General features: G+C 55.9%; 1 protein-coding gene across 5 annotated transcripts in view; it reads right to left on the reverse strand.

The window, feature by feature from the left end:
* CUEDC1 (CUE domain containing 1) overlaps positions 1-14,590 on the reverse strand; it is an 89,673-nt gene that overhangs the window by 14,501 nt on the left and 60,582 nt on the right. For 4 of the 5 annotated variants that reach the window (XM_070772508.1, XM_070772505.1, XM_019981460.2 and 1 more), the window contains exons 2-3: positions 6,849-7,375; positions 2,762-2,889 (exon numbers count right to left, since the gene is read on the reverse strand). In XM_070772508.1, coding sequence (XP_070628609.1) covers positions 2,762-2,889; positions 6,849-7,169 — 449 coding nt within the window. In that variant the 5' untranslated portion in view covers positions 7,170-7,375. Of the gene's footprint in view, positions 1-2,761; positions 2,890-6,848; positions 7,376-14,590 lie in introns of those variants that run through there. The other variant, XM_070772507.1, reaches the window with a different exon arrangement.

A 14,590-nucleotide genomic window follows, 5' to 3' on the forward strand; every position in this document is an offset into this window, starting at 1 on the left:
AGGCCTTTTCACACTTCCTGGAGTTCTCTCGGATGGGCCCCCGTCTCCTGCCTCCAGGCCTTGCTTTGCATGTGCTGCTGCCTTTGCCTGGAACGCCCTCCTGTCCTCCGCTTCGGCAGATTACAGCTTGGACCTCAGCTCCTCTAGGCTGCCTTCCCTGCACCCTGCCCTGTGTCTATACCTGCCCCCAGACTCTGATCTCCTTGGGAGGTCAGGGTAGCAGGGTCCTCGTTTCTGTATCACACACGGTTCAGCACCTGTCTGCTTCAGGTGGCTCCTAAATGCTAGAAATGTACGTCTCGGATGGAGAGACTGCATGAGGCCCTGGGGGTGTGGGTGGGGGGTGGGAATCTGGGCCATCTGGGCCTAGCAGGGCCAGCCCAGAGCAAAGCGGCAGGTGTTCAGAGGTGGGGCCTGCCTCTTCTGCACACCAGCCTCTGGGAGCAGCCTTAACCCTGGTCTCAGTGTTCACCGTCAGAGCTGACTTCAGAGGCCCGCTGTGCAGCTGGGGTGGGACGTCAGCTGACACGTCTGGTTCATACCTGGGCCTGTGCTAAGTCCCCCAGCACAGCATCTCATTCAACCCTCACCAGAGTGCCGAGACGGGGATGAGTGTTCCCACTTCACAGATGAGGCAAATGGAGCCCAGAGAGGGTAGGCAGTGAGCCAAAGGCACCTCAAGAATCAGAAGTTAGACGGCTGAGGGAGGGGGAGGTGGGGGAACACGGCCTCTGTCTGACTCCACAACTCATAGGCTCTCTTTCCTGGATCCACCCCCAGCCCAGCAAAAGCCTTCCTTTCCAGATCAGGCCCCTGAACCTCAGGCAAGGGCAGTAGCTCGTCCACAGTCACGGGGTGTGAGTGAGGCTTCTGGAGCCTTGGTCTAGTGTGGAGGTCTCTTCGTCCCCACCGGGGCTCCTATCATGAGGCTGCATGGCCTCTGCCCTCCTCCACCCACGATACCGGGGGAGGGGGAGAAGGATGCAGCTGGGATATCCATGCCCAGTTTACAGTGGGATACTGTCCCTGATGGGCTAAGTTTTCCCTTCTGAAAAATAGGTAGAACTATTCTGCCTAATAGAAACTGAACTTTTTTTTTTTTTTTTTTGCAAAACCATCTTGGAATATTAAAAGGAAAATCATTTAGCCCTGGGCATCGTGACCCATCCTGGGCTGCAAGTCCTACGAAGATTTCACCCAGACTATCCACTTATGCCTCCCTCATTACAGCCTCAGCTCTGCTTCTGTCCCTGACTTCAAACAATACTCCCCACCCCAACAACTTCACAGGCCACTATCCGCTCCCTGAGCTACAATCACAGAGGTTTTTCTCATTAGGGGATGACAGGACACAACTGAGGATGGCATTCATTGGCTCTGGAGTCAGAATGACCTGGGTTCAGGTTCGAGCTCTGTGGTCTTAGGGAAGTTACGAAACCTCTCTGGGGCTCAGTCTCCTCATCTATAAAATGGGGATGACACCAGTGCCTGCCTCACAGCTGTTAGATGGTTTGAATGCCATCATATAGGTAAAGAACCTTGCCATTTTCTGGCATTCGAAGGGTGCTTAATAATGGTAGTTGTTATTGTTAGCTATGCCTGAATGGTCACAAAGTTTTCCACCACTACTGCCTAGGACTCCCAAGATCCCCAGAAGGCAAGATCAGTCCCCAAGGACTGTCCCATCAGTCCCCCTACCCCTCCCCATCCCAGGCCTCAGTCATTCTCAGGACGAGCAGCTCCAGGACAAAGAGAAGCCTGGGCTCCAACAGCCACCTCAAACGCTTGTTGTTGCTATTTAGTCGCTAACTCATATCCAACTCTGCAACCCCATGGGCTGTAGCCCGCCAGGCTCCTCTGTCCATGGGGTTTTCCAGGCAAGAATACTGCAGTGCGTTGCCATTTCCTTCTCCAGGGGATCTTCCCGACCCAGGGATCGAACCCGAGTCTTCTGCATTGGCAGGCGGATTCTTTACCACCTGAGCCACCAGGGAAAGTGTGTTAGTCGGTCAGTCGTGTCCGACTCTTTGTGACCCCGTGGACTGTAGGCTGCCAGGCTCCTCTGTCCGTGGGATTTCCCAGGCAAGGATACCGGAAGCCCCACCTCAAATGCAGAGCCCAGAAAAACAAGCACTTCAGAGACCAGCTTCATGTTAAACTTCTAAATTACAGAGTCCCTGACCTGGAAAAGGTCTCCAGGCACCTAGCAGTCTACTGTTCTGCTTCTGATTATCAAATTACCCTAGAAAAAGAGACTTACTTGCTCATCCCCACAATCTCCCTAGAACCCCAAATCATTGATTACTGACGACTGTCTGGGAGTGAGCGCTGTGTTGCAGAGGATTCTGAGGTTCCGGCTTACCTGAGCCGGCAAGAGCACGGTGATCAGTTAGTGATGTCTGCCACGGGCACAGGAGGGGAAGCGTCAGTACACCTCCAGCTGTCTGTCATCCCCACTCTGCGCCTCCCTCGACTACAGACTCCCAGAAGGTGAAGGCTGAGCCTTGTTTAACTCCGTGTCCTGCCGAATGTTCAGCACAGCCCCAGCCCAGAGTAGGAATGCAGTGGCTGTCTGTTCTTAGACTCCTTAGAGCTTGAAAATTCTCCTTGGGTTCTAGCTAAAGTGTGTTTTGCTGCAGTAGAAGCCTGTTCTGGGTGGAATACGGAGGGAACCAGCCAAGGTGCCCTCTGGGCTTGTTGTACTCAATCCCAACCCTGATCTTCCTCCCCCTTGCCCTGCACTCTCGGGGGAGATTCTTACCGGGGAGGTGGAGTTGGGGGTGCCAGGGGGTAAGGCCTGTCCAACACGTGCATGTGGTAGGCAGGTGGGGAGTACACAGGCGGGGGCTCCTCGTCAGAGCTATCGGGTTCCAAGGTCCTCTCCAAAACCTGCATCAGAGACAACAAAGAAAGAAATATTAACACCCCTTCCTTGAACTGAAATAACATGTAGACAAAAAATCAAGTGTGGGCGAGGATGTGTAGTCAGGGAACTCCACTACTGCTGGTGGGGGTGGAAAGTGATACAACTACTGTTCTGCAAAACTGTCTGGCTTCCTGCACTGGCACTCAGCACATGGGCTACCTTGGAGCCCACGATTCCAACACACACAGCAGACGCGAATGCACACGTCCCCGGAGGAATGCTCAGAGCCATCCAAAAAAGGTTCAAAACCAGGCAAAACAACTTCACAGGGATGGCAGGTGGAGCAGTGTGACCTCTGGGGATGGGGAGGCTGAGAGGGGGCATGAGGGGGATTCCAGGCTCTGCTGATGCTTCTTGACCCGGGTGCTGATGAACCTTCACTGCCCACTTGTGCCTTGTGAAAATGCTTCTGTTCATGTGTTACTTTTCGTAAATAGCTTTAACATCATTCCTATCTTCTCTCAAAGAATTTCCACATTGATTAACTCACCTTAAGCTCAAACAACTTGGCAAAGTAGGTTATGGATCACCCCCATTTTACAGATGAGGAAACTGAGGCACAGGCTGACTGATGAACACGGCAAAAGCTACACACTGCTTCTAGAACTGAGTCTCTAACTTGGATGTGGTGTCTACAGCAGGAGTCTCTCCTTCAAACACAATGCTGGCATGCCCAGGTTGGATTCTCAGGGCAGAGAACAGCAAAGTGAGGGCCTAGGCCCTTCCTCATGGACTCCTCTCCTCATCCAGGAGCCAGAGGAAGGGGGCAAGTGAGGCCAAAGGCTGGGCAAAGGCCAGGCTTCCTGCTGCATGGGCTGATCTGAACCCTTCCCCAGCGCAGTCTGGAGCAGCAGGAAGCCACCAACCTAGAGAGCCCAGGTCACACAGTCCCCACCCGAGCCCTTCCCCAGCTCTGTGCCCATCTCACCTCCGAGACCAAAGGATACACGAAGGGCTCGGAGGCTGTCAACTGGCCCGAAATCTGAATCCCAAGTGAGTCTGCAAAAGTCACCACTAAGACGCCTCTGCACGTCCCTGCCCACGCCCAGCCACTCTCGGGCACCCAGTCTCAACAGGGACACCACGGCAGGTGGGAAGGTGGGTGAGCGAGCATGCATGCACACATACACACACTGCCTCATGTTTCAGAAGGCATCTGTGCTCACCACTGTACCACCATCGCACACACACTGCCACACTTTGTACACACCCAGCCAGCCTGACCCAAGGAGGCCTCCTGCTCTGGAATGCACTAACGTTCTTTCCTTTGAGGTGGAAAGTATTTAAACAGATGCTTTTGCAGGAAAAAAAAAAAAAAGACGGTAGCTGCCTTTTGGGCCACTACTCTCCTTACCCCGAATTTCCACAAGAAAATGAGAGCGAGCGAGAGCGATCACCCTAAGATCCAGTCATGGTCCCTGGCACACCCCGAATCTAAGGGACGGAGCTCCAACCTGGGCCCGCAGTCCAAGCCCATGGCCGCCCCTCGGCAGCCAGCCTGGCCCCACTGAAGCCGCTCTGAGTCAGACAGGTGAGGAGAGGCGAGTTCTGAAGGAGCTGTTCCCAGAGGGAGGCTGCCGGGGGTCCCTCTGACTGAGGCCCGCAGCAGTTGCCCCTCAGGCCTCCGCAGCCCGCCACACAGGAGGGGGCGGTGAGGTCTTTCTCCTCAGCCGCTCCTGCTCCTTAGCGCGGCCTCCAGGGGCTCCAAGAACCAGACGCCCATCAGAGGCTCCTGGAGCAGGATGAAGCAAGAAGGCAGACAGAAGGCCAGGCACACTCCGGAAAGGCTGGGCCCCAGTCTTCGGGGAAAAGTTACCCCAGTCGTGCTTCTGGCCTCCCCCTTCCCCCGCAACCCCACGAGAGCCACAGTGAGGCTGTCCTTCCGGCTCTAAAGGTGCTGAAGTTTCTGGTTCTACGGCCTCCCAGCTTAGCCCCGTGTGGGTGATAGATGCCTGCCAGGTGCTCTGGGGGCCAAGGTCCAGGCCATTTATCTGACGGGAGACATTTCTCTGTGGCGAGGATACCCCCAGGCCAGCCCACCATTCATCAGCCTCCAGGGAGGGGGCTTTTTCCAGTCAGCAGTTATTGTCAGCCCAGCTGCTGCTCATAAATTTTCCGCAGCACTTTCCGCTGGCTCAGGAACTGCCTGCCGACGGGCCCACGCAGAGCTCCAAAGATGAGGGCTGGGGAAACAGCCAAGGGGGCTGCTGAGAAGGGGCTCCATCTGGAAAGCCAGATACTTAGAAAAACAGAAGCACCCACAGCGCAGGCCATCGAGGGCATCAGGGGAGTTTTACAGAGGGTCACGGGGCTGTGGGTGCCGTGAACAAGAGGGGAAACACGATCCTACCTGCCAGACCGTCAGGACAAATGAGACTGTGGAAGGGGTCAGTGTTTGCAGAGAACTTTCCTTCCAGCTCACAACGAGGTATCTGCAGATGCACACACACACACCTCCTCTTGGCTAAGAGCATCCACTGGCTGATCCAAGCAGAGCCAAGGTGTGCTCTCCCAGGAAAAGAGACTAAAGAAAGCTGTGCCAAGACAGCAGCGACATCAAGTCATTCAATAAACACTCCTCAAGCGCCTCTCTGTACAGTGACTGTCCTGGGCGCTGCGGGTGACAGAGGGATGAGCCAGATGTCACTGCCCAGAGCTTCTCCTCCGCCCAGGCAGCACCACGATAGGAGGAAGAGCGAGGCGGCTTTGCCAGGCAGGATGACCCTGATTAATGGAGAATGGCCACATGTAGGGCTGTGTTCAGAAGGCCCCTGGGCCACACCAGGGTCTAGGTTTCCCACTGTAAGCGGGGCAATAACCATGCAACCTCATGAAGTGTGTGCAGACTTAAAGCAATGATACATCTAAAGCATACAGGATGCTGCCTGGCCCAGGCTGGGACTCAGCGAAGAGCAGAGCTGAATCCAATCAGCTGGGTTGTTCCGTCTTGGAACGGACCGTTCTTGGAACCATGGCTATACGTGCCAGGTGCCTCTGCAGGCAGTGACCCTCTGCTGAAAGGCTCTGGGTGCCCCTTCTGGGCCCAGGACTGCAGGTCCTACCAAGGGTGGGAGGCCAGATGTGAACTCTTGGAGGGGTCACGGAGGCCTGGCCACACCCAGCAGGTGGGCCAAGGCGGTGGGTGGGTCCCTTCTCCCCCAGCCACCTCCCTGGAGAAAGGAAACAACTGCCTAAGCATCCCTCATGCCTCCGTCAAAGGAACTAAACTCGCAAGTCTGATGGGTCACCTGTCTCCCATGGTTCCCGCTGCTCTAGAACATTCTCCCTTCTTTCTCAGCCGCAAGGCCTCCTGCTCTCTGCTCACTCGAGGAACCCGACAGAGGTCCTGCTGCCAGCTGCTAAGGACTCCTGCTCTATCCCGCCTCTGCACAAGCTGTTCCTTCTGCACACCTTTCCCTCTTCTTTACCCTTCCTCTGGGCAGCAATTTCTTCCTCTCTGCTGCTTCCGTTCTCCCCATTTGAGCTCTCACTCCTGTGGCTTGCCACTGCCGGACACCAGCCTCTAGTTCCCCCGGGACTGTGAACTCTGATGAGGGCAGAAACTCTGCACCGGCCTAAGTGGATGCCCCAAGACTCCAAACATACAGACCAGACAGCACCAGCCTGGAGAGGGGATTTGGTCTTTTGGGGTGGGACCCACGTGTCTACATTTTGAACAAGCTCCTTGACTCTGATGACCCCTGACCCAAGGGCTAGCAAGTGCCTGGCACAGCCCTGAGAAGGTGCTCAGTGTTTGCTAAGCGACTGCCTGATTTTTGCTAGGAAACCAAGGCCACTGGGCTGACTTAGGTGCCAGTTTCCCCAGGTGGAACCCAGACAGGAGTACAACTCAAGTCCTCTAAGAGGTTCAAACTAGTTGCTGCAGCTCCTGCTGAAGGATCAATCGGGGCCGCGCCCCTACCTCTGGGGGTATGCTGTCCTCCGAGTCGGAGCTGTCCTCGTAGACGCCGCCCCCGCCCGCCTCCAGGTTCATCTGCAGCAGCTGGTCGATGGTGGCGTCCACAGCGCCGCTGTTGGCGCGCAACACGCACTCGATGATGTCGTAGTCCATGTTGGGGAACATGGTCGTGAAGTCGTCCATGGCCTGGTTGAACTCGAGGCGGCGCACCTGGCGGGCTGGCCGGCTGTTGTTGAGCTCCTGTGAGGCGGCCGCGCCGGCCCCGGCCCCGCGAGCGCCGGCCGCGCCCCCGCCGCCACTGCTCCGGCGGAACAGGCTGGTCATCTTGCCGAGTCGCTGGGGGAGAATGTTTCCCGCCGGCGCCGAGCCCCTTCCCCCGGGTCCCTGCGCCGTGGCTGCTCGGAAGCTCAGGCCCGCGCCGGGCGGGGTCCCCGGGTCAGAAGACTGGGGCGCGGCATCCGTAGGGGGCTGGCGGCTGGGTCATCCACAGCCGGGGAGCATCCTGGGGCTGGCTCCAAGGACCATCCCACCTGAAACGGAGGGACACAGAGTCAGCGGGAACGCAACCCACTCCAGCTCGGGGTGGTAAACAAGGAGGTTAGGGCGATTCCCCACCCCAGGGCCACGCCCTCGGGAGAACTGCTTCTTTCTGCTTTCTCTCCACCCTATGGTAGCTACACAGCTATACGTCTTTCCTAATTAACAAGGGCTTACATCCTACAGATTTCCCTGCCAGTTAACTCATGACACCACTCTGAGGTGGGTGCTTGGATCCCCCTTATGCAGATGGGAAAACTGAGGCACAGACCTGAGAAAGTGGAGGAGGTGGGGATTTGAAGCCAGGACTGTGGCCCCAAGGGGCTTCCCTGGTGGCTCAGATGGTAAAGAATCTGCCTGCAATGCCAGCGATGGGGGTTCAATCCCTGGATTGGGAAGATCCCCTAGAGACGGGAATGGCAACCCACTCCAGTATCCTTGTCTGGAGAATCCCATGGACAGAGGAGCCTGGCGGACTACAGTCCACGGGGTCACAGGGAGTCGGACACGACTGAGCGACTCACACGTTCACTTTTACTTCTTTCTGTGGCCCTCGGCCGCTGGCCTCAACCATTACACACACTGCCCAGCACTCGCGGGGACGTGACTAGGGCCTGTGGCTTCTGCACACCTGCTGTGGTCTCCAGCCCCATCCAGTCTCTACTTGCCTCACCTCCCACCCTCAGCGCCCCACCATCCTGCCTCCCATTTTGCGCAGACCTCCGCGAAACCTGCGGCAGAACACTCTGCAGCCCACTCAGAACCAGGGTCACATTTCTGTTAGTGCCATCAACTGAGTGTTCAACGTGTCTAAAACTATCATGTTCTGACTTTTCTCAGGCTTATCCCAGGATGTACAGTAATTTTGCTAATTGTAGAAAAGTGCCAGCTTTATTTTAAGGGACTGTTGCATCAAAGGATATTCCTAAGACTTCTCTAATGTTAGGTCATGATCCTAACAGCTAATAGATAAACGCCAGTGTGAGCAAAACAATGCAAGGTTCTTCCTTGCCATGATCTCGACAGTTAACCGATGATGGAAAGAAAACAAGACCAGAGCATGTGGAAGGGGCAGTGGAAGTACCCTCCCTCACCCCAAGGTCAGAAGACCCATCCCTGCCTCTGGCTCCTTCTGTCCCTTTAGGTCAGTCCTCTCAGAGGTAAAATGGGACTTCATACTGCCCCCCTAGCCCTTCCAGTGCCACTGTGCTGAGATTTTTATGTCCTTCAGATCTCCACCTCCTCCGAGGGATGTGGAAATTGTGTGGGTCTCCTGTTCTGGGACTTGCTGGGTGGGTGTCTGCCTAGTCCCAGGGAGGCGGGCCGTATTCAAATCTAGAAGCACATGGGCCCCAGGCAGCCTCCAGACTCTACGTTACAGAACTATCATCGCTTCCCACCCGCAGAGAAAACCAGTTAACACTCTATATCTGGGCTTCCCCGATGGCTCAGCGGTAAAGAATGTGGGTTCAATCCCTGGGTTGGGAAGATCCCCTGGAGGAGGGCATGGCAACCCACTCCAGTGTTTTTGCCTGGAAAATTCCATGGACAGAGGAGCCAGGTGGGCTACAGCCCATGGACTGCAAAGAGTTGGACACAACTGAAGCCACTGAGAACAGCACATACCTACATCTAGATACTTTTCTTCTATGCATATACTACCATATGCATGAATTCATTTTACTCAAATGTGATCAAACCATAAATTCTACTATGCAACTTGTTTTTTTCCACTTAATAATTGATTGTAGCCATCTTCTTATGTCAGAACACAGAGATCTACTTCATGATTTTTAATGCCTGGGTAGGATTCTGATGACTGGGCTAAGTATGATTTATTATCCAGCCTCCTCCACCCCATCTCTTGCCTAGATGAGCGAGTCACAGCTCAGAGAGGCCAAAGCCATGTCACAAGGAAGTGCAGAGGAGTGACCTCAAATGGCCAGTCCAAGAAATCTGTTAGAGAATGAACACAGGAAGGAATGCCTCCCACGGCCAGCTCCAGACACCCCAGTGCCCGCAGCCACGCCTCCCATGACCCCTGACACACCAGAAGGTCAGGGGACGCTGCCAAAATATCCTCCAAAGTCGGGCTCCACCCTGGTGGCTGTCTTTGTCCTGGGTTCTGGAAATGTGCGCTGAGGCCTCCAACTAGGACATGAGGGCCAGGAGGCCCCAGAAGCCAGTGCCCTGGGGGCCCAGGTGGCAGACCAGGACTGCCAGTCTGCTGTCATCACACATGGGGTCAGTGCCTGGTGCTAAGGCCTCTGGAGCAAAGCCACCTTCAGCCTCTCCCTCGAGTAATCTGCAAGATAGATTGAGGGACCAGTTCTCACATTGCCAAATGGCAGTACCTTGGAGAAAGAGGCTGGGACCTAGCCCTCTTGACAGGTCCCTTGGCCTCTGGGCCTCAGTGTCAGGAAGCCTCCATGAGGCATTCTCGCCCTCCTACCATTTACACAAGTGCCTCAGCCCCAGGCTGCACCCCTCCTCTCTGCCACTCTAGCTGCAGGACCTCGTCCATGCACCCTCTCCTCTCTGTGTCCAGGACCTCATCTATACGAATGGGGCTTCAATGAGAATTAACAGGATAATCCCGAGCACGCTGCCTGGAACGTGGTTAGCTGCGTCACTGTCGTTGCTACTGCCCCAGAAGGCTGGCGCAGAGCCAGGGGTGGTTGGCATCCTAGCCAAGTGATCCCAGAGCTGATGGGGTAGGGGCTTCTAGGGGAGCCTTCTCCTGCATCTGGGTATCAACCCCCAGAATTCTGTCACCCCTCAGGAAGGCAATCCCGATCCTCACAGCTGGAGACCCCACAGCCCCAGCGCCCACTTCCATTTACCCCCGGTGCAAAGCCTTGAAAAAGAGCATTTCTGCGTGTCTGCCCTGACATGTAAACAAGCTGACAACTCTAAGCCAGCCCCATAGGCTGCTCCACATTACAGATGAAGAGATGAGACCTAAGACCAGAGGAGGTGCCCAAGACACAGTGAGAGGGGTGGCAAAGCCTCAACTTTTCCATCAAAGGGTGTTTCTGTGGATGAGGAGAAGGTGGCTCCAAAACAGTAATGGAAAACAGGGAAACAGGATGCGATGTGCAGAAATGCCATTTTCACAGGACTCTGCAAGGACCCACGGACTCCCCAGACCAGGATGCCTTTAATTAACACAGGCGAGGATGTGAGAGCTCCCGCTTCTCAGGGCACCACCACCGGCCCCCCACCCCTCACTGAGCTCAAATGCAGAAGATAAGGTCAGGACTGAGGCTTGGCCAGCGTGGCTGGCAGCAAGGAGGACTGTCCTCGGGTCAGGGTCATCCATGCCAGGCTGCCGTCTGCAACCAGCACAGCTGAAATGAAAAGCCACTTAAAACACATGGAAAAATTAAGGCAGGAGACAGGGTCACGCGCGCATGCCAGTGCTTTCACATGTAATCTTTCTTTTACAACTCCAGAGACAGATGTTATCATCCCCATCTCATAGCTATGGAAACCAATTCAGAGAAGTCAGGTAACTTGCACAAAGTCACACAGCCAGCATGTAAACAGGCCAAAATTAGGCACCCACTTCCTAAGAGCCCAAAACGCCAAGTCAGGCTTGCAAGTCCAGGAGCCCCGGAGCCTCAGAAAGGCTCAGGAGACTGGGCCCAGCCAGGCTGCCGTTTCACAGAGGAAAGGGGATCCAGACAGCTCTGGAGTGGGTGGTGGGTGGGCAGGGAGGGGGTCTGTTGGCTCCACCCCAGAACCAGCTCCGTGACCTTGAGGAAATCACTCCTCCACCTCTCTGAATCCTGGCTACAGGGCACTGGCAGGGAAACAGAGGGAAATAACCTCTGACTGCTGAAAAAGGAAGTGAGTCAAACCTGCTGAGCCCGTTAGACACCTTGGAGGCCGGCTCAAAAGCTCGCCTGAACTCACAGCTTGTGAGCAACCTGGGGACTGGGAGAAGAACCCCACACCTGTCCTCCCCCAGGCCCTGGGGAGCCAGGCCATCCAGCCTCCCCAGAGAGGAACCCCAAGGCCTGGCAGGGGCGGCAGGCAGCCAAGCTTCCCTCCAAGCGTGTGCAGACAGCCAAGGCCTGAGTCACTCCAGGCCTGGCCCAGGGAGGTGGGCCAGCTGCCCGAGTCATTCTCCTGACTTCACCCAAGGTCATCCCAGCGAGTCTCCTGCAGGGCCAGGTAGGGCCCATGTCGGGGAGGGGAGAGTCCAGGAGCCAGAATCCTGGTCCCACTTCTGCCTGGTCCTGGAAAGGCTGTGTGACTTCAAGAAATCACTTCACTTCTCTAAACCTCAGCTTCCTCGTGTGTCAAAGTTGAGATCACACACACCTACGTGGAAGGGGTGTTGTGATAGAACTTACATGGGTAACTGAAGACAGGGAGCACCTGACGAGACAGGATGCTGTGACCTCCGGCCCTGGTCGTGGCCCTTTTCCAGAGTTCCACTTACACCTTGAGTGATCTTATCTAGTCCCACATCATTAAATACTATCTACATGCCAAACTGGAAAAGTCCTTGATGCTGGGAAAGACTGAGGGCAGAAGGAGAAGAGGGCGTCAGAGGATGAGAGGGCCGGATGGCATCACCAATGCAATGGACATGAACTTGGGCAAACTCCGAGAGATGGTGGGAGACAGGGAGGCCTGGCCTGCTGCGGTGCCCAGGGTCGCAGAGAGTCCGACACGACTGAGCAACTGAATAACAACATGCCGAATGTTGCCTCCCAAATTTCTCTTGCCGTGAAGTCTCCCAGGAACACACCCTTCAACCCCACACCTGCATGGCCGACCTGCTGCCTCCACACGAATGTCCAACAGCATCTCCTACATAACTTATCAGGTGCACAGTAAAGACAGGAAGGAAAGAAGTTGGGAGCGCAGCAACTGTGGGTTCTCGTCCCGTCTTCCTCCCCCAGCTCATCGCAGTGGTGGGGACGGGGTGCTTTCTTCATTTCCAAAGCCCGTTCTCTTCCACGTGTGCAGGATTGCCCCACCTCACGGACGAAGCGACCGAGGCCAGGGCAGCCCCGAGACGCAGTTCAGGTACCTGCGCCCCTACCACTTGGCCTGAGGGCCTCCTCCCTGGCACACCAGGCAGATGGCAGGCTGGTCTTCTTTCCAAGCCAACGATGGCTCCAGAGGGCAGGAGACTGACTCCCCTCCAAGACCTGAATTGAAATTCTACTGCCTCCTGGGAGGGCCAGGACTCAATCCCAAAAGGCAGTGGTTGGCACAGGAGGTGCAGGGCTGGGACGCCAGAGGCCCCTGTGGCGAGCACTGTTCTGCATCACCCCCCACCCCCCACCCCCCCACCGAGGGGTCATTCTGTCATTCTGGAGCGACTACCTGAGGCCGGCCGTGTCCCTGCACACCCCCAGCTCTCTTCTCTGAAAACCCCCAGGGCCGAGGGACAGGCCAGATCTTGTGATCTGTCTGAGCTGCTGTGATCGCAGCCGTCAGAGGGACGCACTGTCCCTTCTTGCCTAATAAGATCTGGGCCCAGCCCAACGGCCCCGCAGTGCCAGGCCACTAGGTGGTGTCCGAGGGCTCGGGCCACAGCTGCTCCCAGGAAAGGAGACACGGAGCGGCTTCTCCCCAGGGACCAGAGGATCGGCTCCACCCCGACTCCCTCATGATTAAACGGGACGGGAGAGCCCCCACTGCCCCAGAGGTCTCAGAATATAAGACGGGGAGGGTTTCAGGCCAATTTATTCTCGAGGTGGGAAACATAAGGCACACATGCCACTCACTTCTACCTGGCATCCGAGGCAGACATCACTAATCCATCGAGGCACTGCCCTCTGCAACCCACTCGGCCTCAGAAGCCTGTTCATCCTGGCGCTCTGGACAAGCCCCCACCAAGTGATGAGAACTGGCACGCAAGGTACACCCTGCTTGCCAGCCATTCCATTTCCTGTATGAGAAGACCAGGCCCAGGCTTAGTTTGTCTCATTAGGAATCCAGGCTGCAAAGGCCAGCAGGGCCGGAATGAGGTCATATGATCCCTGGGATGCTTGTGTAACCGTGGCTAAGTCCTGGGGAAACCTCAAGTGGGTGACGGCTGCGTTCATGAAAGACCGCTGGGCCCAGGGCATCTGTGTCCCCTTAAAATTGTCACCTCGGACGTGGCGGGGGCAGGGTGCAGGGAAGTCTGCCCAAGCTTCTTGGTTTCTGAGCTGGAGAGGCCCCAAAGCGGGAGAAAGGAAAGGGGGGACAAGAGACAGAGAGAGGCTGTCAGGGGCTGTGTGTGTGAGTGTCCGAGTGTGTATGTGTGTGTGAGTGCCCGGCGCGGGGGGTGGGGAGGTGGCAGCCCTAACAGAGTCTCCTTGTCCTCCGGCCCCGTACAGGCTTGTTTTCTTCCCAAGCTATTAATGTCATCGCAGCTTCAAAAGCCGGGTGACCTTTAAATGCCGAGCCTCCTGCTCCCGCCCAAGGCGCGGAAACAGCTTAATGGAAACTCAAATGGCCCCAGCTGCTGGGCCCACAACAAAGCCAGCCTCTTTCCCGAGGCGCACGGAGCTGCTGGGGAGCCACACCTGTGCCCACTCCCGGGGGAGGGGGTGTCAGGAAAGGGCAGGGGGGACCCTCAGCACAGCCATCGGGAAACGGAGGCCAGGCTAGACCTGAGCGGAAGAGGTCGGGGAAGAAGGGGAGAGACAGACTCAGTTCTGCCACGCCTGGCTGTGTGACCTCAGGTTAGCCACTTACCTCTTTGGGCCATCCCCCACCATTCAGTCCAATCTAAGCCTGGGGTATAAAAAAAAAAATCTGCCTCCCCCCAAAAATATCTTTTAAAAATCTATAGGAGGGGCTTCCCTGGTGGTCCAGTGGTTAAGAGTCTGCCTTGAAATGCAGGGGACACTGGTTCCATCCCTGGTCTGGGAAGATCCTACATTGCACCTAAAGCCTGGGCTCCGAAACCAAGGAAGTCATAAGAAGCCTGAGTACCACCGTGAGGAGCAGCCGGACGGCTGCAACTAGAGAAAGCCCGTGCGCAGCAGCGAAGACCCAGAACAGCCAAAAATAACTAACCAAATAAATAAAACTTTAAAGAAATCTCTGCAAGAAAAAAAAAATGAGGGTGAGATGTTTCAAAGGACTTTAATAAAATCCCTCCCCTATGAAAGGATTGGCCCCAGAGCCTCAGTTCTAAGGACACCGTTGTTCATGTTTGTTTCAGAGGCCCAAAGACTGGGCTTGGCCACTGT

Source organism: Bos indicus, chromosome 19 (genome assembly GCF_029378745.1).
Source record: "Bos indicus isolate NIAB-ARS_2022 breed Sahiwal x Tharparkar chromosome 19, NIAB-ARS_B.indTharparkar_mat_pri_1.0, whole genome shotgun sequence".
Classification (NCBI taxonomy): domain Eukaryota; kingdom Metazoa; phylum Chordata; class Mammalia; order Artiodactyla; family Bovidae; genus Bos; species Bos indicus.